The sequence below is a fragment of the Canis aureus genome, chromosome 9 (assembly GCF_053574225.1).
Source record: "Canis aureus isolate CA01 chromosome 9, VMU_Caureus_v.1.0, whole genome shotgun sequence".
NCBI lineage: Eukaryota > Metazoa > Chordata > Mammalia > Carnivora > Canidae > Canis > Canis aureus.
The window spans coordinates 20,136,149-20,162,189 of record NC_135619.1 but is presented as its reverse complement, the minus strand read 5'-3'; the positions used below and the strand labels follow the sequence as shown (position 1 = coordinate 20,162,189).

The following is a 26,041-nucleotide window of genomic DNA, read 5'->3' as shown; positions in this document are numbered from 1 at the left end:
TTACGTGAAAAAAAAAAACAAAACAAAACATGAAAAGTGCTTAGTATAATACCTGGCACAAAAAGCCCTAGAGAAATATTTTTATTCTCTTGATGTTATTTTTTGTTGCCATCATCAACTTTATCATCGTCACTAGGAGGTTATTTTTGAAATACTATTACTGGTTTGTCATTGCTTCTTTCTATTAAAAAAACAACATCAATAATACCTCATATGAGTAGGTAATTTTACAGCTTATGATACTTTTACATGTCTTATCTAGTCTTTACAATAACACTCTGAGTTGAGGATTAGAATTTCTACATTCCAGATCAGAAAGTCTCTAAGACGTTTAGTAACTCCTCCAAAGGCTGAACATACGGTGCTTGTGATGTTCACTTCCTAACCCCTGTCATCCAAGAAGAAGAGGTTGTAGAGCAACCAAAAGCATTTATTTGGTGTTTCAGGGATTACAATTTCAGAAACACAGATTGGACAGAAATTGAAAGTGTGCAGGTGAAAACTACACAGTTACGTAACTTATTGTGAAAGAATTGTGATTGGTACTGACAGAATTAAATTATCTAACACTATTGGCTATCTAGGTAATGGATGTTACATTATCTCTATTTCAGTCCATAGTAGAAGAATGTGTCCCAGAGGATGATTCAGGTGCAATTAACTGACAAGTTGCAATTGACAAAAATCAAAAGTACATAGTGTTCCAAATGAAACAGGAGACTTGCATAGGCCTTGCTTCCTCAATATCCCCCCAATCCTATTTTGAATGATTCTCTTAGCAAGGCTTACCTCACTTGGGAATCTTCTTTCTCACTCTATAGTCCCTAACATGAGAAATGATTGAGGCAACTTGTGTGATGGTAGCATGACATGGTGATAAACAATATCAGGTGACTTTGTGACAGAGTTGTCTGTGATGAGTATCAGCAACGGAGAGGTCAAATCTTCTTTATTTCATTTTACTGTTTTTACTTTTTATTATTTTATTTTGCTGTTTAAAATTTTTTATTCCAGTATAATTAACATACAGCATAATATTAATTTCAGGTGTACAATACAGTAATTCAACAATTCTATACATTACTTAGTGCACACCACAATAAATGTACTCTAATCCCTATCACCAGTTTCACTCTTCTCCCACACACAACCCCTCTGGTAAACATCAATTTGTTCTCTATACTTAAGAGTCCTTTTTGTTTGTCTCTTTTTCCATTATTTATTTGTTTTGTTTCTTAAATTCCACATATGAGTGCAATCATATGGCATTTGTCATTCTCTGACTTATTTCTCTTAAAATTATATCCTCTAGATACATCCATGTTGTTGCAAATGGCAAGATTTCATTATTTTCTATGGCTTAGTATATACTATATATATATGCCATATATATATAGACAGATAGATATGGAATAGATATGGAATAGATATTCCATATCTATCTATCTATCTATCTATCTATCTATCTATCTATCTATCTATCATCTATCCTCACCTCTTCTTTATCCATTTGTCTATCAACAGACACATGGGTTCTTCTATAATTTGGCTATTGTAAATAATTCTACAGTAAACCTGAGTGCATATATATATCTTTTTGAATTGGTGTTTTCATATTCTTTCAAAAAAGATTTTATTTATATATTTAAGAGCAAGAGAAGGAGAGAGAGAGCTGGAGCGGATAGGGGGAGAAGGACAAACAGACTCCTGGGTGAGTGTGGAGCCCAATGCAGGGCCCAATCTCAGGACTCTGATATCATGATTTGAGCCAAAATCAGATGTATAACTGACTGAGCCACCCAGAAATCCCAGAAATTTATTTGGGTAAATACCTGGTAGTGGAATTATTGGATCATATGGTAACTTTATTTTTAATTTTTTGAGGCCATTCCATACTGTTTTTCATAGTGAATGCTCCAGTTTGCATTCCCACCAATAGTGCACAAAGTTTCTTTTTTTTCTACATCCTCACCAACATCTGTTGTTTCTTGTACTTTTCATTTTAGCTGTTCTGATAGGAGTGAGGTGATAATCTCATTGTGGTTTTGATTTGCATTTCCCTTGATAATTAGAGATATTGAGCATTTTTTTAAAAATTTTTATTTATGATAGTCACACAGAGAGAGAGAGAGAGAGGCAGAGACACAGGCAGAGGGAGAAGCAGGCTCCATGCACCGGGAGCCCGACGTGGGATTCGATCCCGGGTCTCCAGGATTGCGCCCTGGGCCAAAGGCAGGCGCCAAACCGCTGCGCCACCCAGGGATCCCTTGAGCATGTTTTCATGTGTCTATTGGCCATTTGTATGTCTTCTTTGGAGAAATGTCTGTTCCTGTTTTCTGCCCATTTTTAATTGGATTATTTGTTTTTTGTTGTTGTTGGGTTATATAAGTTCATTATATATTTTGGATACTAATCCTTTATCAGAGATGTTATTTGCAAGTATCTTCTTGAGTTCAATAGGTTGTCTTTCAGTTTTGTCAATTGCTTCATTGTGCAAAAGCCTTTTATTTTGATATAGTCCCAATAGTTTATTTTTGCTTTTGTTTTCCTTGCCTCAGAAGACATATCTAGAAAAATATGGCTATGGCTGATGTCAGAGGAACTACTACCTATGCCCTCTTTGAGGTTTTTTTTTTGACTTCAGGTCTCACATTTAGGTCTTAAATCTACTTTGAGTTTATTTTTGTGTGTAGTATAATAAAGTGGTCTAATTTCATTTTTTTGCATGTTGCTGTCCTGTTTTCCCAACACTATTTGTTGAAGAGACTTTTTCCAGTGGGAAAAAGACGGTCCTGCTTTGTCAAAGATTAATTGATCATATAATTGTGGATTTATTTCTGTTTTTTTTTTTTATTCTATTCTATTGATCTATGTGTCTATTTTTCTGCTAGTACCACACTGTTTTTATTACCACAGCTTTGTAGTATCTCTTGAAATCTGGGATTCTGAGACCTCCAGTTTTGTTCTTCTTTTTCAAGATTGCTTTGGCAATTTGGGCTGTTCCATAGTTCCACACAAATTCTAGGATGTTTTGTTCTGGTTCTTAGAAAAATGCTGTTAATATTTTGATAGAGATTGCTCCTCAGAGATTTGATAGAGATTTCATTGATTTGCACATTGCTTTTTTTTGTTTGTTTCTATATCATCTATTTCTACTCCAATCTATATTATTTCCTCCCTTCTACTGGTTTGGGGTTTTGTCTGTTCTTCTTTTAGCTATTTTATTTTATTTTATTTTATTTTATTTTATTTTATTTTTTTAAAGACTTTATTTATTCATGACAGAGAGAGAGAGAGAGAGAGAGAGAGAGGCAGAGACACAGGCAGAAGGAAAAGCAGGCTACATGCGGAGACCCCGATGTGGGACTCGATCCCGGGGCTCCAGGATCATGCCCTGGGCTGAAGGCGGCGTTAAACTGCTGCGCCCGTGGGGCTGCCCTTCTAGCTCCTTTAAATGTAAAGTTAGGCTGCTTAATTGAGATTTTTGAGTTAAGCCTGTATTGCTATACCTTTCTCTCAGAACAGGTTTTGCTGGATCCGAGATTTTGGAGTGTTATGGTCTCCTTTTCATTTATTTCCATGCTACTTTTTATTTCCTCTTTCATTTATTTTTTTTATATATAAATTTATTTTTTATTGGTGTTCAATTTGCCAATATATAGAATAACACCCAGTGCTCATCCCATCAAGTGCTCCCCTCAGTGCCCGTCACCCCCACCCCCCGCCCACCTCCCCTTCCACCACCCCTAGTTCGTTTCCCAGAGTTAGGAGTCTCTCATGTTCTGTCTCCCTTTCTGATATTTCCCACTCATTTTTTCTCCTTTCCCTTTAATTCCCTTTCACTATTTTTTATATTCCCCAAACGAATGAGACCATATAATGTTTGTCTTTCTCCGATTGACTTATTTCACTCAGCATAATACCCTTCAGTTCCACCCACTTCGAAGCAAATGGTGGGTATTTGTCGTTTCTAATAGCTGAGTAATATTCCATTGTATACATAGACCACATCTTCTTTATCCATTCATCTTTCGATGGACGCCGAGGCTCCTTCCACAGTTTGGCTATTATGGATATTGCTGCTATAAACATCGGGGTGCAGGTGTCCTGGCGTTTCAGTCTCTGTATCTTTGGGGTAAATCCCCAGCAGTGCAATTGCTGGGTCATAGAGCAGATCTATTTTTAACTCTTTGAGGAACCTCCACACAGTTTTCCAGAGTGGCTGCACCAGTTCACATTCCCACCAACAGTGCAGGAGGGTTCCCCTTTCTCCAAATGCTCTCCAACATTTGTGGTTTCCTGCCTTGTTAGTTTTCCCCATTCTCACTGGTGTGAGGTGGCATCTCATTGTGGTTTTGATTTGTATTTCCCTGATGACCAGTGATGCCGGAGCATTTTCTCACGTGCTTGTTGGCCATGTCTATGTCTTCCTCTGTGAGATTTCTGTTCATGTCTTTTGCCCATTTCATGATTGGATTGTTTGTTTCTTTGGTGTTGAGTTTAATAAGTTCTTTATAGATCTTGGATACTAGGCCTTTATCTGTTATGTCATTTGCAAATATCTTCTCCCATTCTGTAGGTTGTCTTTTAGTTTTGTTGACTGTATCCTTTGCTGTGCAAAAGCTTCTTATCTTGATTAAGTCCCAATAGTTCATTTTTGCTTTTGTTTCTTTTGCCTTCGTGGATGTATCTTGCAAGAAGTTACTGTGGCTGAGCTCAAAAAGGGTGTTGCCTGTGTTCTTCTCTAGGATTTTGATGGAATCTTATCTCACATTTAGATCTTTCATCCATTTTGAGTTTATCTTTGTGTATGGTGCAAGAGAGTGGTTGATTTCTTGATTGACCCATTCATTTTTTAGTAGCATATTATTTAACCTCCATGTATTTGTGGTCTTTTCAGACTTTTTCTTGTGGCTGACATCTAGTTTCATAGCATTGTGTTTGGGCAAAGAGGTATGGTATGACTTCAATCTTTTTGAATTTGTTGAGACTTGTTTTGTGGCCTAATATGTTATCTATTTTGGAGAATGTTCCATGTACTTTTGTTTTTGTTGTTGTTGTTTTTTGTTTTTCCATGTACATTTGAAAAGAATGTATATTCTGCTGTTTTAGGATGGAGTATTCTGAATATATTTGTTAGATCCACAATATCCAATGTGTTATTCAAGCCCACTGTTTCCTTGCTGATTTTATGTTTGGATAGTCTATCCATTGATGTAAGTGAAGTCTTAAAGTCTCCAACTATTATATTATTACTATTGATTACTTCTTTATGTTTATTATTGGCTGCTTTATGCATTTGGGTGCTCCCATGTTGAGTGCATAAATATTTACAATTGTTATATCCTCTTGTTGGATTGTCCCTTTTATTATTATGTAGTGTCCTTCTTTGCCTTTTCAGTCTCTGTTTAAAACTCAATTTTGTCTGATATAAGTCTAACTATACTGGCTTTCTTTTCACTTCCTTTTGCATGCTAAATGCTTTTCCATCCTTTCACTTTCAATCTGTGTGTGTCTTTAGATCTGAAATTAGTCTTTTGTAGGCAGCTTATAGATGGGTCTTGCTTTTTTATTCATTCTGTCACCCTATGTCTTTTTATTGGAGCATTTAGTCCATTTATATTCAAAAAAGTTATTGATAGTTATTGATTGGAGCATTTAGTCCATTTATATTCAAAAGTTACGTACTTCTTGCTATTTTATTTCTTGTTTTGTGGTTGCTTTTGTAGCTCTTCTCTCTTCCTTTATTTTCTTATTTTCTTCTCTTTGTGTTTGCTGACTTTGTTTAGTGATGTGCTTGGATTTCTTTTTCTTTATTTTTGCATATCTGTTACTGGTTTTTGATTTGCAGTTACCATTAGTTTGTATATAACTTCATATTCATGCAGCAGTCTATATTAAGTTGATGGTCACTTAAATTTGAAACCATTCTTTACCCCTCTCAACCCACATTTTATACATATGGTGTCATACTTTATATCCTTTTGTTTTATAAATACCTTGATTTTATAGATATACTTTTTACTGCTTTTGTGCCTACTTTTCTTACTTCTGCTTATAGTTTTTCCTTTCCACTCAGAGTGCCCTTTAACATTTATTGTAGGACTGATTTAATGGTCATGAATTCCTTTAACTTTTGTTTGTCTGGAAAACTCCTTATCTCTCCTTATATTCTGAATGATAGTCTTGTTGGATAGAAAGTTCTTGGTGCAGATTTTTCCCCTTTCAGCACTTTGAATATATCATGCTACTCTCTTCTAGCCTACAAAGTTATTGGAAACTCCCTATGGAGTTTTCCCTTGTATGCGACTGCTTTCTTTTCTCTTGCTGCTTTTAAAATTCTCTTTTTATGACTACCTTTTTGCCATTTAAATTACGATGTGTCTTGGTGTGGACCTCCTTAGGTTGATTTTGTTGGTGGCTTCCTGTACCTCCTGGATCTGGATTTCTGTTTCCTTCTGAAGATTCAGGAAGTTTTTAGTTGTTATTTCTTTTTTTCTTTTTTCTTTTCTTTCTTTTTTTTTTTTTTTTTTTAGTTATTTCTTCAAATAAATTTTCTGTCTTCTCCTTCTCCCTTTCCCCCTCCCCCTCCCCCTTCTTCTTTGATGGCCCGGCTGGGAAACCGGGGCTCCAAAATGGCGGATCACCCCGCCAACCCTCTCCAAGATGGCGGACTTTCCCCGCCACCTTCCCTGCGGCCTCCAGGTCACCATCAGGAAACTGAAACTTTCCACCCAGGAACTTCCCAATTGGGAACTGTCCATCACAGGCTTCTCCCACCCATGCCCTCCAGACCTTACCTTATGTAGACACAAGCCTATGCCCTGCTTCAACCCGATAAAAGGACCCTGCCAACTCCCTCCCAGCGGTTACTTCCCCGACTCTCCCCCCCCCCCCCCCCCCCCCCCCCCCCCCCGTGAGTTGTGGAACCTCGCCCGAGGGTGCTTGCAATAAAGTTCATCTCTCGGATCCACTTGCCTCTTTTCTTACCACCGTCAGCGGGAGCAACTTTACATTTGGTGCCGAAACCTGGGAGGTAGGTCGAGCCCTCGCCAGGTACAGAGGCTCCCTCCTCCTCACCGGCAGACTGCAATCTCCCGCTGCCCACCTCGGGAAGGCTTACTTCAGAACCGCGTGTGGGGAGTGCTCCCTGGCCCCTGATCCACTTCCGGGTTGCCCTGTCCTAGCCTGGGCAAACCCCCAGCCACCTGGTAGCCCCATCAGTCCCAAGGAATCAGGAGACGTCCTCATTCCGCGGGAACTACTGTCCCTCCGGTGACCCAGTGCACGCCGAGGGAATGCTCTCCTCTGTAATCTGAATCGGTTGGTAAAGGGGACCATGGGAGCCTCCCAATCCAAATTCGACTCCAGAACGCCCTTGGGCTGCCTTCTGGCCAACCTCCGTACATTAGAGTTGTACCAGGACTTACGTAGCAGATGCCTTATACATTATTGTACTGTTGCCTGGCCTCAATACAAATTAGACAACCAATCGCAATGGCCTCCCGAGGACACATTTGACTATCAGGTGCTCACAGATCTCGACAATCTATGCAGGCGTCAGGGCAAGTGGTCCGAAATTCCCCATGTCCAAGCTTTCTGGACCCTACGGTCTCGGCAGTCCTTGTGCTCCCAGTGTTCAACCTCTCAAGTCCTCCTTGCTCGGGCTCCTGCCTCCACTCCGCGCTCTTCCTCTACCGCACCTGAAGAACCAGACTCTCCTCTTTAGTCCTCTCTTTCTGAACCGCTGGAAAACCTTTCTGTACCCCCTTCTCGAGCTCCCACCTTACCCCCTCCTCCTCCTTATCAGCTCCCTCCTCAACCCACTGCGACCCCAGCACCGTTGCAGACCCCAAGAGCCGTTTCCGAGGTCGAGCCTCCACCCCTGACAGGGGCCGAGTCTCTGTCGGACTTCCCATCTTCCCCTCCCATTTCGGCCCAGACGGGTTCCCAAAACCCTCGGTCCAGCTTAGTCTGCCCCTTAAGGGAGCCGAAGGGGTTGTTCGAGTGCACGCGCCCTTCTCCCTACAGGACCTCTCCCAAATTGAGAAATGCCTGGGTTCCTTCTCCGCCAGCCCAGACAATTTCATAAAAGAGTTCCATTATCTGGCCCAAGCCTATGATCTTACCTGGCATGACTTACACATGGTTCAGACCACTACCCTCACCGAGGAGAGGGAACGCATCCAGGCCGCCACCCGAGAACGTGCCGAGCAAGTCCATCTCACCAACGCCCCCTTGCGGGTAGGTGCTCAGGCGGTCCCGGCTGCAGAGCCCGGATGGGACTATCAGAATGGCCAAGATGGCCGCCGCCGGAGAGCCCGCGTGGTTCAATGCCTTATCGCCAGCATGGGGGCAGCTTCCAATAAAGCAGTTAACTATGGTAAGATCAGGGAGGTTATCCAAGCCCCAGATGAAAACCCTGCCCTGTTCCTAAACCGGTTGACCGAGGCTCTAGCACAGTATACTAGATTAGACCCGGCCTCCCCGGCGGGAGCCACAGTCCTGGCGACCCACTTCACTTCCCAATCGGCGCCGGACATCAGAAAAACCTAAAAAAGGCAGAGGAGGGCCCTCAGACCCCCATCTCTGACCTGGTGAAAATGGCCTTTAAGGTTTTCAACTCCCGAGAGGAGGCAGCCGAACTCAAACGGCCAGCCAGGCTCCAGCAGAAGGTCCAACTACAAACCCAGGCCCTGGGGGCGGCCCTGCGGGCGGCAGTTTCCGGAAACAGCAACAAGGGGCAACAGTACGTACCCCTCTTTAAGGGCGGTGCTGAAGGGCACTGGGCCCCTCAGTGTCCTAACCCGAAGGCACCCACAAAGCCGTGCCCTCAGTGTCACCTGATGGGACACTGGAAGTCGGACTGTCCTAGCCTCGGGGGATCCTCGGCGCCTCTACGCGGGGGAAACCCTGAACCGGCAAGTCCTGTTCTTCAGCTACTCGGGCTGGAGGACGACTGACGGAGCCCGGACCCGGACACCCCCTCACCCAAGCCGAGCCCAGGGTAACGCTCCAGGTAGCAGGTAAGTCCATCTCCTTTCTGCTGGACACGGGGGCTACCTACTCAGTCCTGCCATCCTACTCGGGACCCACATATGCCTCACTGGTCGCGGCGATGGATATCCACGGTACCTCCTCTTCCCCAAGAATAACCCGACCTCTTACTTGCAGCCTGGATGGTTTCCCTTTCTCTCATTCATTCCTCATAATCCCCACCTGCCCAGTGCCTCTCTTGGGAAGAGATATCTTCCAAAAACTGCGGGCCACCGTCCATCTCTCTCCTTCTCCTTCAGCCTCAGAGTGTCTTCTACTGCCACTCCTCCCTTCTCCTCCAACTCCCATCCCTACAAATCTGCCCACCGTTAATCCCCAAGTTTGGGACACATCCAAAACCACCGTCGCCTCCCACCACAGTCCTGTTCATATCTGGTTAAAGAATAACTCCACATACCCTTCTAGGGCTCAGTTCCCCATCTCCGTTACCCATCGTAGGGGTCTCAAACCTATAATAGACCGCCTAAAGCAGCAGGGCCTTCTCATTCCTATCAACTCCCCCTGCAATACCCCCATCCTGCCTGTACGAAAGCCATCAGGGGCATATCAGCTGGTACAGGACCTACGGCTCATTAATGAAGCTGTTGTCCTACTCCACCTGGTCGTCCCCAACCCCTATACCCTACTGTCTCACATCCCTCCCGGCACGTCTCATTTCTTGTTCTCGACCTAGAGGAAGCATTCTTTACTATTCCTCTGCATCCTGACTCCTATTTTCTGTTTGCTTTTACCTGGAAAGACCCAGACACCCATGTTTCTGGACAACTTACCTGGACAGTCTTACCACAAGGGTTTCGTGACAGCCCCCACATTTTCGGCCAGGCCCTGGCGGCTGACCTCCAGGAATGCATCCTGGAGGCCAGTACCCTGCTGCAGTATGTAGATGACCTGCTTCTCTGTAGCCCTTCCCGCCTGACCTCCCAGGAAGATACCTCTACCCTACTAAACTTCCTGGGAGCTAGAGGGTATAGAGTCAACCCATCTAAGGCCCAGCTTCGTACCCCATCGGTCATGTATCTAGGGATCACTCTGACCCCTACCTCTAAATCCCTTACTGGGGACCGTATTCGCCTCCTCCAAGAACTGCAACCCCCTCAGAGTGCAGATGAGATACTTTCCTTCCTAGGACTCGTGGGGTTTTTTAGACACTGGATTCCAAACTTTTCTATCCTGGCCCGGCCTTTATATCAAGCAGCCAAGGAAGCCCCTCAGGGTCCCTTAAGTGATCTTGCCTCAATCCAGCATGGATTTTCAAGGCTCCGAGACTGCCTCATTAAGGAACCAGTTCTGGCCCTCCCGGACCATACTAAACCGTTCCATCTCTTCACTGATGAACGATCTGGGTCGGCCACCGGCCTTCTAGCCCAGCCCACCAGGCCTACATATAGGGCAGTAGCCTACCTGTCCAAACAGTTAGACCCCACCACCCGGGGTTGGCAACCCTGTCTCAGGGCCCTGGCTGCTGTGGCCTCCCTCACTAAGGAGGCCCTAAAACTGTCCTTAGGACAGCCTCTTACAATCTACTCCCCCCACCGACTCACGGACCTCCTTGGCCATCAGTCTCTGGCCCAGCTGACTCCCTCCCGGGTGCAGTTAATCCATTTGTTATTCGTCGAAAACCCTCAGATATCTCTGTCTTCCCCAGCTTAAACCTTGCGACTTTACTGCCTGCACCCTCGCCTACCCCTGACACTTCTCACTCTTGCCCTCAACTTCTGGAGGACTTTACCCCCTCTTACCCTGGACTCTCTGATCAACCTCGGGCTAACCCTAATCGCATCCTGTTTGTAGATGGCAGCTCCTTTCTGACCTCAGATGGCCTGCACCATGCTGCCTACACCGTAGTTACCTCTGAGGTGGTTGTTGAAGCAGCCCCCCTTCCTCTTGGGACTACTTCCCATAAGGCGGAGCTGATAGCTCTAACCTGGGCGCTCCACCTGTCCAAGGGACAACGAGTCACCATTTACACTGACTCCAAATATGCTTACCTCATATCCCAAACTCATTCGGTTATTTGGCAAGAAAGGGGATTCCTGACTACCAAAGGTACCCCTATCGTAAATAGGCCGCTCATTGCCAGGCTCCTCGAGGCCCTATGCCTACCCACCGAGGTCACCATCGTCCACTGCCGGGGACACCAAACTACCCCTGACCCGGTCTCCCTAGGCAACAATAAAGCTGATACGGTGGCCAGGCAGACGGCCCTTAGCGCCACTCCTGCCCCTGTACTCTTCCTCAACACTGCACATCAACCTTGTTACACCGAGGAAGAGACACTAGCACTCCAAAAGTTGGGGGGCAAACTAGGGAACAAAGGGTGGATCCACATGCAGAACCACATTGCCATACCTGAAAACCTGGCTCACACCCTGGTCACAGAAATTCACCAGTTGCTCCATATTGGCCCCAAGGCGTTGTTTCAATTTTTACAACCTCTCTTCTACCACCCTTCTCTGTCCAAGGTCATTGAAACCGTTCACAGGGCATGCACTGTCTGTTCAGCTGTCAATGCACAAGGTGGGATTCGCAGGCCAGGACCTAACCACCAATTGCGAGGCCACCAGCCAGGAGAAGACTGGCAGCTGGACTTCACCCACATGCCCCATCATAAAAGCCTCCGCTACCTACTAACCCTGGTGACACGTTCACAGGTTGGATAGAGGCCTATCCCACGGCCCATGAGACGGCGGACGTCTTCGCTGCAATCCTTACTGAACACATCATTCCCCGTTTCGGAATGCCCCAAACCCTCCAGTCAGATAACGGACCTGCCTTCATCATCTCTTCATCATCTCAACATCTCCTGGAGATTGCACATCCCTTACCATCCTCAGTCCTCGGGTAAAGTAGAAAAGGCCAACGGCCTACTTAAAGCCCAACTCACCAAACTTACCTTGGAAACCCATCTTTCTTGGCCTACCCTCTTGCCTCTAGCCCTCACTAGGCTGAGAGTGGCCCCCCGTGGACCCTTGGGACTAAGCCCGTTCCAACTCCTCTAGGGTCGTCCCTTCCTCATAGATCACAATCTCCCTGCTGTTCCTCCACCCCTTCTCTCATATCTGCCTTACCTCACTCTGCTCCGGGCCCTCCTGAGAGCTCATGCTGACTCAGTCACCCCAGCCCCGAACAACCCCGAAGATGATGAGACTCCTCCCCAGAAACTGCTCCCGGGGGACCAGGTTCTCCTCAGGAGTCGCAACCCCGGTCCCTTACAGACGCGGTGGACTGGGCCCCATACTGTCATCCTCAGCACCCCAACTGCAGCAAAGCTATTGGGCCACCAGCCGTGGGTGCACATCAACAACCTTAAACGGGCCCCTCTGACAGTAAGTGGGCCTCCCAGATGGTGGGCCCCACCGAACTCTGCTTGGTTAGGGCTCCTTCTCGTACTCCTCCTGAGTCCCCAGATCCAGGTGGAGTCTGTGACTGCATGAGGGGCTCAGCTACCTCACGCTATTTCTCGGCCTATACTTCTATGCACAGGTCCTGCTATCAGGGAAAAACACCTCCACTCTCCGCTACTGCACCTCCTTGGGAATCTTCCTCTCCTGCCCAAAAGGGATCTATTGCTGCCTAACCGCCAATGATTCCTTGGATTGTATTCTCATCCTTCTGTCTCCTACCACCAGCATCTACTCATCTGAACAACTCTTATCTGAACTGTCCCCTACCTCTCGGAGAAAGAGGGCTGCCTTCCTCCTCTTTTTTATAGAGGCAGCACTAACTGTCGGTGTGGCAACTGGGGCGGCAGGGCTGGGAACCTCCATTAACTTCTATTATAAGCTCTCCCAGGCACTCAGTGAGGACATGGAACGAATAGCAGACTCACTCACCGCCCTACAGACTCAGATCACCGCTTAGCCGCCGTCACCCTACAAAACCGACGCGCCTTAGATCTCCTCACCGCCGAAAAAGGGGGAACATGCCTTTACTTAAACGAAGAGTGCTGCTACTTCGTCAACCAGTAGGGCATAGTCAGCTCCAAGGTCAAAGACGGGATCCGAGCGAGACGCCAAGATGACTCCATTTGGGGCTTAAGTCCCCAAGCCTGGGTAACTCGGCTCCTCCCCCTCGCAGGGCCCCTCTGTATACTCCTCCTGTTCATCTCAATCGCTCCCTGCCTTATACGTTGCTTACAGGAGCGCCTGCAGGAAATAACCAGGGTATCAGTCAACCAGCTCCTCCTGCAGCCCTATTCACGCCTGCCCACATCCGATGGCCTCTACGATGACGTCCTACTGCCCGCAGGAAGTAGCCGGAATAGAGTCCACGCCCCCTGACACCAATATGAATATAAAGAGGTCGGAATGATGGGCGGGCTGGGAAACCGGGGCTCCAAAATGGCGGATCACCCCGCCAACCCTCTCCAAGATGGCGGACTTTCCCCGCCACCTTCCCTGCGGCCTCCAGGTCACCATCAGGAAACTGAAACTTTCCACCCAGGAACTTCCCAATTGGGAACTGTCCATCACGGGCTTCTCCCACCCATGCCCTCCAGACCTTACCTTATGTAGACACAAGCCTATGCCCTGCTTCAACCCGATAAAAAGGACCCTGCCAACTCTCTCCCAGCGCGACTTCCCCGACTCACCCCCCCTCCCCCAATCGTGGAACCTTGCCCGAGGGTGTTTGCAATAAAGTTCATCTCTGGGATCCACTTGCCTCGTAGCCTCTTTTCTTACCACCGTAAGCAGGAGCAACTTTACATTCTTCTTCTTCTTTTCTTCTGGGATCTCTACAATGTGAATGTTATTATGCTTGGGGGTGTTGTTAGGTTCCCTGTCTATTTTCATTTTGTCTTAATCTTTTATTTTTTCCTGTTCAGCTTGATTGTTTTCCATTACTCTGTCCTCCAGATCACTAATTCATAATTCCAATTCCTCTAAGCTATTACTCATTCTCTCTAGTGTATTTTTAATTTCAGTTATTGAGTGCTTCATCTATGTTTGGTTCTTTTTTATGTTTTCAATCTCTAAGGTCTCCCTTCTCTTCTTAAGGCCAGCGAGTAACTTTATGACTATTGCTTTAAATTCTCTATCATGCATTATCACTTACCTCTGTTTCATCTAGCTCTCTTGCTGTGATTCTATCTTCTACTTTCATTTGGGACGTATTCCTCTGTCTCCTCATTTTGTCTAATTCTGTCTTTTCTTATGTGTTAGGAAAGTCAGCTATGTCTCCAACTCTTGAAAGTAGTGGCCTTGGGGCACCTGAGTGTCTCAGTGGTTGAGCGTCTGCCTTTGGCTCAGGTCATGATCCCGGGGTCCTTAGATTGAGTCCTGCATCCGACTCCCTGCAGGGAGCCTGCTTCTGCCTCTGCTTGTGTCTCTGCCTCTCAATGTGTGTCTCTGTTGAATAAATAAATAAATAATCTTTAAAGAAGAAAAAAGAAAGTAGTGGTCATACGAAGAAGAGGTCCTATAGTGCCCTGCGGTACAATGTCCTTTGTTTATCAGAAATTGGCACTTCACAGTATCTCCTTTGTATGTTGTGTGTGCCCTATTGTGGCTGAGCCATGTTTGCTTTCAGTACTGTCATGTGCAATGGCTGTCTTTTCCTGTGTGGGCCTTGTGTTTGGTCCTTGTGTTATTAGTGGGCCAGTATGAGGCCTCCTTGGCCTTGATTTGAGTCAGATCAGGTGTTTTCCAGAGCTACAGTAACACTGAATTGCAAGGTACATTCCCCATGTTGTCCCCTGATAGCTTTCATTGGTGCATGGGGCCTGCAGTTAGACCAGATGTCTGCCCTCAGCCCACTAGTGGGGCCGTGGTCAGACTGGTGTGTGTGGTTATCTTCTTCTGTCCCCAAGAGTCACTTTGGAATGGCACTAGCCTCTGTCAGTGCTGCTTGTATACTGCCAGGCTGTAGCATAGCTTTGGATGGACTCCTGTTGAGGGCAGGTCTGCAGGAGAAGGTGGGGGGCAGGGTAGCTAGTGCCAGCAAGGTCTGCTGTGGTCTGCTGTGGGAAAGGACCTGCAGTTGCTGTAGAAAAATCCTGCCTTAGCCCTGGCTGGAGGGGGCGGTTTTCAGAAGAGCACAGGGGCAAGATACATGGTGTTAGCAAGGTTTGCATGGGTCGGCTGTGGGAGGAGACCTGGACTGGAGGCCTGGCTAGAGGGCACCAGTCAGTGGAAGTGCACAGGGGTGGGTGGGCTGTTAGCAAGCTAAACCAAGGGTATTCCTGCTACCCTGATTGCTGTAGGCCTCTGTGTATCTAGTCTGGGGGGCAAAGGAGGGAAATGATGCCCATCAGATCTTTTGTTGTTGGAGAAATCTCTCAAAGATCCCTGCCCCTCCAGCATTACTCATAGGTTAGTAAATAAATCTCCTTCCCACATACCCCAGGCGTTTTTCAAACTGCTGATTCTATGCTGTATCTCCATGGTGCTGTTTGTTGTGGATAGTCCTCTGGGTCAGTTTTACTCTTCAGTGAGTCTCTGCCCTTCCTTCCCACTTCAGTGTGGCCTCTTCTCTAGCTTTGGAGAGTCTGTTCTGTCAGTCTTTGGGTCATTTTCTGGGTTATTTACACTGACCTGGGTGTTACTTACTTGTATCTGTAGGATGAAGTAAGTTTAGGATACTCCTACTTTGCCATCTTCCTCAGAAGTGCTTAAAACAACAACTACTACTACTACTACTTCTTCTTTTCTTCTTCTTCTTCTTCTTCTTCTTCTTCTTCTTCTTCTTCTTCTTCTTCTTCTTCAGATTTCTTTATTTTGAGAGAGAGAAAGAGAGAGAGAGAACAAGCAAGAGAGAGCAAAGGGTAAAGGGAGAGGTAGAGAAAAAAATCCAAGTAGACTCTGCACTGAGTGGGGAGCCCAATGCAGGGCTCAATCTCACGACCCTAAGATCACGACCTGAGCTGAAACCAAGAGTCAGACACTCCACAAAGCTTCTTTAAAGAAAACTTTACATTAATTTTGAGAGAACACAGGTATTTTATTATATGGTATAAATTTCTTGAAATAGAAACAGTATAGGATTTCTTATTGTGTCTTATATACATTGTTTTTTTTTTAAATAAAGATTTTATTTATTTGAGAGAGAGAGAGCATGCATGAGTTGGCAGGGGCAGTGGGCAGAGGGAGGAAGAGAAACAGAATTCCTCACTGAGCAGGAACCCCAGAATAAGGTCTCAGTCCCAGGACTCTGAAATCATGAACAGACCTGAAGGCAAACATTTAACCAACTGAGCCACCCAGGTGCTTCTACATTGGTTTGTAAATAGAGTTTTCCTCTCAAAATTCATTTTCTATTTTGAATATCATAAATGGTACTTATTAAAAAGACTGTGTGGAGTGTGGGGTTTTAGGGACATTCAGAAGGGGTCCTGAGGTGGAGATTAGGAAATAAAGCATGGTATAGGACATAGAAAAGTTCTCTAGTTATGCCTGGGTGCATTTCCTGGAGAAGGACACAGACATTTATTGCATTTCTCTCATTTGTCTTCCTTGAATCAGGAGGAAAACAGTTGCTCTTGTCCTCTAGGGCACTTTCATGTGAGAAATTTTCCAGCAATTTGAAGAAAAATGGAAAAAAAATAAAGACAACATAATGAGTTTTTCATAATGCTAAGTTTCTGCTTCAATTTAAACAAATTCTTTAGTTGAGAACTTCTTGTTTTGTTGTTTAAAAAATGTCCCTTTCTGAAATGACAGAAAGAGTAGATGGCAGCTGATTTTCTTTAATCTGCTGACAAGGGAAACAAAAAAAAAATGGCAAATATACATTGGCATTTAATTTTTATTTGTTCATGGAATCCAAAGCCCGAGGTCACAGACACCCATGGCAGAGATGCATCTAAAGCAAGGTTTATCCTGCAGTGTGGGAAGCCCTTGGGCTTGTGCTTGGCCAGCCTCTCTTCACTAACCCAGGTTCCCTGATGGCTGCACTTCTGAATTAAATATCCATCCCAATGAATGGAATGAGATTTAGTTAAATTCCTCCTGATAAGCTGTCTGAGGGCCTGTGAAATGTGACTGCTTTGACTGACGCTCCCATTTTCTCTTCCTCAAAATAAGTCAGATTGACAGGATTCAAAGGGGACATGAAATTAGTTCTTATTGCCTGATTCAGCAATAAAACCAGGAAGCAGAATCTGCTAAATGAAAAATATTCTAAGACTAGAAATGAGAGATTGTAAGGCAAGCCTCAACTAGCTGAGGAAGTTTTTCTGTGCCTGCAGCTGATAAACTGCTTTTGTAACTAGATCAAATGTTGGTCCTGGTCAGGACTCCAGTGCTGCAGATACTTTCAGCCTGACTGCCATGTGGGTGAGCAGATAGCATTCAGCCAGGAGGACTTAGGAAAACATCCTTATTAAAAGAATTTTCCAAATAGCTACTGAAGCATCAGCCGTGAGAGTAATCTGATGATAATTTACAGTTTATAACACAATGAACACTCCCATACTTTCTTTCTTTTTTTTTTTTTTTAATATATCGCAGATTAAAAAAAAAACAAATATCAAGTGAGCTAGAATTTTCGGAAAGGTATGGTCCAGGTTCTTCTATTCCTTTTCCTTATGGGACTGCTGCTGTGCCAGCCAAGTCTCTAATAATGCCAGTTTCACTCCAAGGATCTACAGAGTGAGGAACTGGATGTTTTATTTGTATTAATACTTAGATTATCAAGTCACTTTTACATCCAGGAACTGATTTGGGGTGGGCAGGATGGGGGGGCCAAGAATCTGTCCTTATCTTTCCTGATGCAATTGAGCCCTTGTTCATTAGTACATTTAGATAACTTAGATCTGCTTACCCTGGTGGTAACTGGATGCTGATGGATAAAATGGAAGGAAGCTTTCAGGTATTCCCAAAAGGAAGTTACCTGGCATCTAGTCTGTCTTATTCCATTCCTGATTATAAACGTCTGCCCTCCTACCCCATCACCTAATGATAAAGCCAAGCAGTACATCAAAGCCTCAGACAAAAGGTCTATTAGGTATGCCTATGATTAAGGTTGATTAGCTAGAAGTCACTGGGAATTTTAGTCCAAGATCAGTGGTGAATCACATCCAATTTGCATAAACTACGAGGTACTTCATTAAGGCTAATCATTTTCCTCTGTCTTTCAGTAATAAATCATCCTTCTATGGGGTTCATTTAGATTGAGCTTGAAGATTTTGCCTTCAGAATTCTTCAACACTATTAAGATCACTTTAGCTATGCTCTTTGGCCTCATTTGCTGGGATGGTACCTTTTTGGATCCCCATCTCAGAGCTACATCCTTGAAAAAGCTTCTTAGAAATGTAAGCAGTGATTCATTAGAGTCCCTGTGCCAGCAGCCAAGACCCATACAATAATGAATTGTGTATCTTTTAAAACATTGGTAGAACAAATCATACTTGTTTCAACTGATAAAGTGCTCAGGCCACATAGTGCACTGTGTTGAGCCAACTGATGATTAAATAATTTTACATACTCTTCTTGAAATGAGTCTATTTAAATCCAGGAAAATTGACCAGGTTTAACATTCCAGAGCTCTTGTGTGGATGATTCTTTCTTTGCGATTACTTGTGAGAGTGATGAGATGCTGCTTGTGCTACCCCAAGGATTATTCCTTTCTATTGCTTGTAATTTGTACATTTGCCCCATGTGCCTTGCACCTTCCCATCCCCTTCACAGTCCTCTTTGCTTGTGCCTATTGAATATCCTTTTATAAAAAAAATTTGGGGGGCCACCTTGGTAGCTCAATGGTTGATTTGGCTCAGGTCATGATTCTGGGGTCCTGGGATTGAGTACCACATCAGGCTTCCCACAGGGAGGCTACTTCTTCTCTGCCTATCTCTGCCTCTTTCTCTGTGTCTCTCATGAATAAATAAATAAAAATCGAATAACTAAATAAGTAAATTTTTAATTTAAATTCAATTAATTAGCATATAATGTATTATTGGTTTCAGAGGTAGAGGTCAGTGATTCAAACTTTTTACTTATTTATCTCTCATGCTCCTTGAAAACAGGGATTCCATGCCCAGCTCATAGCTTACAGTAAATATGTATTGATAAATTGTTGTGAATTATGAGATAATGGCTTTAATGGAATATTATAGAGCCCATGGAAAGAATGATATTAATCACTATACATAGACATATAAAGATTCCCATCTATTTCATAATATAGTTACTAGAAGAAAGCAAGCTGAAAATCATAATGCATAGGATGATCCCATTTTTTTTTGAATAAAATAATGCTTATGTGTATATTCATAGAAAAGGTAAAAAGTGTAAGTACACAGGGGCTGGATATAGGGTAAAAAGGTAGGGCTTTTGCTTTTAACTTAATAAATTTCTATGTTTTAATCTGTTAGATTGAATCTGTATTACTATTATAAATTAAAAACCCAGTAAAGAGTTTTAAAAACCATAAAATTATAGATTCTGGTTGCTAAATACTATTATTTAAAAAAAAAAAAAACACTCCATTCATTTTGTAGGGCTACTATAACAAATTACCCCAAACTGAGTGGTTTAATAAAAGAAAAATGTATTCTTTCATAGTTCTGGAGGTTAGAAGTCTGAAATGAAGGTAGAGCCATGTTCCCTCCAAAGGCTCTAGGAAAGAATACTTACCTCTCTAGCAGTAATTAGTAATTTTGGCATTCCTTGGCTTGCGGACACATCATTGTAATCTCTGCCTCCATTTTCACTCGGGCTTTTCTTCTGTGCTTCTCTAGACCTTTACATATCCTTCTTATGAAGACACCAGTCATTGCATTTAGGGTCCACCCCAACCCCGTATGACCTTAACAGAACTAATTATGTCTGCAAAAACCATATTTTCAAATAAGGTCATATTCTGAGGTTCTGGATGGAGTTGAATTCTGGGGGGACACAATTCACCCCAGTACAAATATTAACAAGGGCCAAAACCAATAAGTTCTATGTGTCAAGACTTCTTTTCTGAAGACTGTTGTCTGGGCAGGTAGGTTATCAGTACAGTTTGCTATCTCTCATTGAACAGGTGCAGGAGTGCAGGATGGAAGTTCCGTGTGATAGTGCAGTTGCTGCAGGTTTGGAGAACCTAACAAGCCTTCAGTTTATCTCTCCTCCAGTCTTAGACCTGAATCCACTTGACCCTATCACTCCAGTTCTGGGATGAAACAGCTTTTAGTTCCCTTTTTAATCTCTACTTTTACTTTTGATGTGAGGTTTTGCTTAATTTACAAATTTAGTTTCTTTCCTTCCTTTTCTTTCTTTCTTCCTTTTCTTTCTTTCTTTCTTTCTTTCTTTCTTTCTTTCTTTCTTTCTTTCTTTCTCTTTCTTTCTTTCTTTCTTTCTTTCTTTCTTCCTTCCTTCCTTCCTTCCTTCCTTCCTTCCTTCCTTCCTTCCTTTCTTTCTTTCTTTCTTTCTTTCTTCTTTCTTTCTTCTCTTTCTTTCTTTTGTCTTACTATAGACGAGGCTCTGCAAGGTACACAAAATGAATTTCCTTAATTTTGAGGATCTTGTAGTTTGGATTATGAATGTGAGTACTGTACTTACTGATTTAAAGAGACACATTTTAACATTCCTAAAACTGGGACTTTTCTATTGTTGATGGTGTGACATAGTTTGACAGCATTAAAAATTTCCTAATGGTAAAAAAAATTACATGCCCTATAGTTAATATCTTCAGATTCAATGAGATATGGTAGCATGAGAAATTGGGCAAGTTACCTGCCATTGATAAGCATATACTGTGAGGGATTGTGTGTTAGGAACAGGAATCTATAGTTTATTTCTTTAAATAGTTTTTAAAAATAAAAATATGTTTATAGGTTTATTATGGCTATTACTTTTTTTAAAATAAATTTATTTTTTATTGATGTTCAATTTGCCAACATACAGAATAACACCCAGTGCTCATCCCGTCAAGTGCCCCCCTCAGTGCCCTCCTCCCCTTCCACCACCCCTAGTTTGTTTCCCAGAGTTAGGAGTCTTTATGTTCTGTCTCCCTTTCTGATATTTCCCACACATTTCTTCTCCCTTCCCTTATATTCCCTTTCACAAGTATTTATATTCCCCAAATGAATGAGAACATACACTGTTTGTTCTTCTCTGATTGACTTACTTCACTCAGCATAATACCCTCCAGTTCCATCCACGTTGAAGCAAATGGTGGGTATTTGTCGTTTCTAATGGCTGAGTAATATTCCATTGTATACATAAACCACAGCTTCTTTATCCATTCATCTTTCGATGGACACCGAGGCTCCTTCCACAGTGTGGCTATTGTGGACATTGCTGCTAGAAACATCGGGGTGCAGGTGTCCCGGCGTTTCATTGCATCTGTATCTTTGCTCCCGACAGTGCAATTGCTGGGTCGTAGGGCAGGTCTATTTTTAACTCTTTGAGGAACCTCCACACAGTTTTCCAGAGTGGCTGCACCAGTTCACATTCCCACCAACAGTGCAAGAGGGTTCCCCTTTCTCCACATCCTCTCCAACATTTGTGGTTTCCTGCCTTGTTAATGTTCCCCATTCTCACTGGTGTGAGGTGGTATCTCATTGTGGTTTTGATTTGTATTTCCCTGATGGCAAGTGATGCAGAGCATTTTCTCATGTACGTGTCGGCCATGTCTATGTCTTCCTCTGTGAGATTTCTGTTCATGTCTTTTGCCCATTTCATGATTGGATTGTTTGTTTCTTTGGTGTTGAGTTTAATAAGTTCTTTATAGATCTTGGATATTAGCCCTTTATCTGATACATCATTTGCAAATATCTTCTCCCATTCTGTAGGTTGTCTTTTAGTTTTGTTGACTGTATCCTTTGCTGTGCAAAAGCTTCTTATCTTGATGAAGGCCCAATAGCTCATTTTTGCTTTTGTTTCTTTTGCCTTCGTGGATGTATCTTGCAAGAAGTTACTATGGCCGAGTTCAAAAAGGGTGTTGCCTGTGTTCTCCTCTAGGATTTTGATGGAATCTTGTCTCACATTTAGATCTTTCATCCATTTTGAGTTTATCTTTGTGTATGGTGAAAGAGAGTGGTCTAGTTTCATTCTTCTGCATGTGGATGTCCAATTTTCCCAGCACCATTTGTTGAAGAGACTGTCTTTCTTCCAATGGATAGTCTTTCCTCCTATATCGAATATTAGTTGCCCATAAAGTTGAGGGTCCACTTCTGGGTTCTCTATTCTGTTCCATTAATCTATGTGTCTGTTTTTGTGCCATACCACACTGTCTTGATGACCACAGCTTTGTAGTACAACCTGAAATCTGGCATTGTGATGCTCCCAGATATGGTTTTCGTTTTAAAACTTCCTCTGGCTATTCGGGGTCTTTTCTGATTCCACACAAATCTTAAAATAATTTGTTCTAATTCTCTGAAGAAAGTCCATGGTATTTTGATAGGGATTGCATTAAACGTGTAAATTGCCGTGGGTAACATTGATATTTTCACAATATTAATTCTGCCAATCCATGAGCCTGGAATATTTTTCCATCTCTTTGTGTCTTCCTCAATTTCTTTCAGAAGTGTTCTATAGTTTTTAGGGTATAGATCCTTTACCTCTTTGTTTAGGTTTTTTCCTAGGTATCTTATGCTTTTGGGTGCAATTATAAATGGGATTGACTCCTTAATTTCTCTTTCTTCAGTCTCATTGTTAGTGTATAGAAATGCCATTGATTTCTGGGCATTGATTTTGTATCCTGCCATGCTACCAAATTGCTGTATGAGTTCTAGCAATCTTGGGGTGGAGGCTTTTGGGTTTTCTATGTAGAGTATCATGTCATCGGCGAAGAGGGAGAGTTTGACTTCTTCTTTGCCAATTTGAATGCCTTTAATGTCTTTTTGTTGTCTGATTGCTGAGGCTAGGACTTCCAGTACCATGTTGAATAGCAGTGGTGAGAGTGGACATCTCTGTCTTGTTCCTGATCTTAGGGGAAAGGCTCCCAGTGCTTCCCCATTGAGAATGATATTTGCTGTGGGCTTTTTGTAGATGGCTTTTAAGATGTCGAGGAATGTTCCCTCTATCCCTACGCTCTGAAGAGTTTTGATCAGGAATGGATGCTGTATTTTGTCAAATGCTTTCTCTGCATCTATTGAGAGGATCATATGGTTCTTGGTTTTTCTCTTGCTGATATGATGAATCACCTTGATTGTTTTACGGGTGTTGAACCAGCCTTGTGTCCCAGGGATAAATCCTACTTGGTCATGGTGAATAATTTTCTTAATGTACTGTTGGATCCTATTGGCCAGTATCTTGTTGAGAATTTTTGCATCCATGTTCATCAGGGATATTGGTCTGTAATTCTCCTTTTTGGTGGGGTCTTTGTCTGGTTTTGGAATTAAGGTGATGCTGGCCTCATAGAACGAATTTGGAAGTACTCCATCTCTTTCTATCTTTCCAAACAGCTTTAGGAGAATAGGTATGGTTTCTTCTTTTAATGTTTGATAGAATTCCCCTGGGAAGCCATCTGGCCCTGGACTCTTGTGTCTTGGGAGGTTTTTGATGACTGCTTCAATTTCCTCCCTGGTTATTGGCCTGTTCAGGTTTTCTATTTCTTCCTGTTCCAGTTTTGGTAGTTTGTGGTTTTCCAGGAATGCATCCATTTCTTCTAGATTGCCTATTTTATTGGCGTATAGCTGTTCATAATATGTTTTTAAAATCATTTGTATTTCCTTGGTGTTGGTAGTGATCTCTCCTTTCTCATTCATGATTTTATTAATTTGAGTCTTCTCTCTCTTCTTTTTAATAAGTCTGGCTAATGGTTTATCTATCTTATTAATTCTTTCAAAGAACCAACTCCTGGTTCTGTTGATCTGTTCCACAGTTCTTCTGGTCTCGATTTCGTTGAGTTCTGCTCGAATCTTAATTAACTCTCTTCTTCTGCTGGGTGTAGGATCTATCTGCTGTTTTTTCTCTAGCTTTAGGTGTAAGGTTAGCTTTTGTATTTGAGTTCTTTCCAGTTTTTTTTTTTTAATTTTTTTTTTAATTTTTATTTATTTGTGATAGTCACAGAGAGAGAGAGAGAGAATGAGGCAGAGACACAGGCAGAGGGAGAAGCAGGCTCCATGCACCGGGAGCCCGACGTGGGACTGGATCCCGGGTCTCCAGGATCGCGCCCTGGGCCAAAGGAAGGCGCCAAACCGCTGCGCCACCCAGGGATCCCCTCTTTCCAGTTTTTGAATGGATGCTTGTATTGCGATGTATTTCCCCCTTACGACTGCTTTTGCTGCATCCCAAAGATTTTGAACGGTTGTATCTTCATTCTCATTAGTTTCCATGAATCTTTTTAATTCTTCCTTAATTTCCTGGTTGACCCTTTCATCTTTTAGCAGGATGGTCCTTAACCTCCACGTGTTTGAGGTCCTTCCAAACTTCTTGTTGTGATTTAGTTCTAATTTCAAGGCATTATGGTCTGAGAAAATGCAGGGGACGATCCCAATCTTTTGGTATCAGTTCAGACCTGATTTGTGACCCAGTATGTGGTATATTCTGGAGAAAGTTCCATGTACACTTGAGAAGAATGTGTATTCAGTTGAGTTTGGATGTAAAGTTCTGTAGATATCTGTGAAATCCATCTGGTCCAGTGTATCATTTAAAGCTCTCGTTTCTTTGGAGATGTTGTGCTTAGAAGACCTATCGAGTATAGAAAGAGCTAGATTGAAGTCACCAAGTATAAGTGTATTATTATCTAAGTATTTCTTCACTTTGTTATTAATTGATTTAAATATTTGGCAGCTCCCACATTCGGGGCATATATATTGAGGATTGTTAAGTCCTCTTTTTGGATAGATCCTTTAAGTATGATATAGTGTCCCTCTTCATCTCTCACTACAGTCTTCGGGGTAAATTTTATTTTATCTGATATGAGGATGGCTTCCCCTGCTTTCTTTTGAGGACCATTTGAATGGTAAATGGTTCTCCAACCTTTTATTTTCAGGCTGTAGGTGTCCTTCTGTCTGAAATGAGTCTCTTGTAGACAGCAAATAGATGGGTCCTGCTTTTTTATCCAGTGTGAAACCCTGCGCCTTTTGATGGGGTCATTAAGCCCGGTCACATTCTGAGTTACTATTGAGAGATATGAGTTTAGTGTCATCATGATATCTATTCAGTCCTTGTTTTTGTGGATTGTTCCCTGAACTTCTTCTTAAAGGGGAATTTTAAGAGTCCCCCTTAAAATTTCTTGCAGAGCTGGTTTGGAGGTCACATATTCTTTCAGTTCCTGCCTGTCTTGGAAGCTCTTTATCTCTCCTTCCATTTTGAATGAGAGCCTTGCTGGATAAAGTATTCTTGGTTGCATGTTCTTCTCATTTAGGAGCCTGAATATATCCTGCCACCCTTTCTGGCCTGCCAGGTCTCTGTGGAGACATCTGCTGCTACCCTAATACTCCTCCCCATAAAGGTCAGGGATTTCTTGTCTTTTGCTGCTTTAAGGATCTTCTCTTTATCTTTGGAATTTGCAAGCTTAACTATTAGATGTCGAGGTGTTGAACGGTTTTTATTGATTTTACGGGGGGATCTCTCTATTTCCTGGATCTGAATGCCTGTTTCCCTTCCCAGATGAGGAAAGTTTTCAGCTATGATTTGTTCAAATACATATTCTGGCCCTCTGTCCCTTTTGGCACCCTCGGGAACACCAATTAAATGTAGGTTTTTCTTCCTCAGGCTGTCGTTTATTTCCCTTATTCTATCCTCATGGTCTTTTGTTTGTCTCTTTTTTCCTCAGTTTCCCTCTTTGCCATCAACTTGTCTTCTATGTCACTCACTCGTTCTTCCACTTCGTTAACCCTCGTAGTTAGGACTTCTAGTTTGGATTGCATCTCATTCAATTGATTTTTAATTTCTGCCTGATTGGGTCTAAATTCTGCAGTCATGAAGTCTCTTGAGTCCTTTATGCTTTTTTCTAGAGCAACCAGTAGCTGTATAATAGTGCTTCTGTATTGTCTTTTTGACATTGAATTGTAATCCAGATTTTGTAACTCTGTGGGAGAGAGGACTGTTTCTTTCTTTTGAGGTGAGGTTTTCCTTCTAGTCATTTTTCTCAGTGCAAAGTGACCAAAAAC

The 26,041-nt window shown here is 43.1% G+C and overlaps 1 protein-coding gene and 2 long non-coding RNA genes across 8 annotated transcripts in view; 2 read left to right on the top strand and 1 right to left on the bottom strand.

Moving 5' to 3' along the window:
* Positions 1-13,605, bottom strand: part of LOC144320491 (uncharacterized) — a 31,165-nt gene extending 17,560 nt beyond the window's left edge. Inside the window, exon 1 of the long non-coding RNA XR_013386061.1 lies at positions 13,195-13,605. This is a non-coding gene — a long non-coding RNA (uncharacterized LOC144320491). The remainder of the gene's footprint in view (positions 1-13,194) is intronic.
* LOC144320492 (uncharacterized) overlaps positions 1-26,041 on the top strand; it is a 404,605-nt gene that overhangs the window by 308,419 nt on the left and 70,145 nt on the right. The gene's annotated exons all lie outside the window — the stretch shown is intronic.
* Positions 7,362-9,451, top strand: LOC144320490 (uncharacterized). The gene is made up of 3 exons (XM_077909119.1): positions 7,362-7,528; positions 8,032-8,244; positions 8,616-9,451. The coding sequence occupies exons 2-3, from the start codon at positions 8,146-8,148 to the stop codon at positions 8,961-8,963; spliced, it is 447 nt and encodes a 148-aa protein (XP_077765245.1). The 5' UTR covers positions 7,362-7,528; positions 8,032-8,145; the 3' UTR covers positions 8,964-9,451.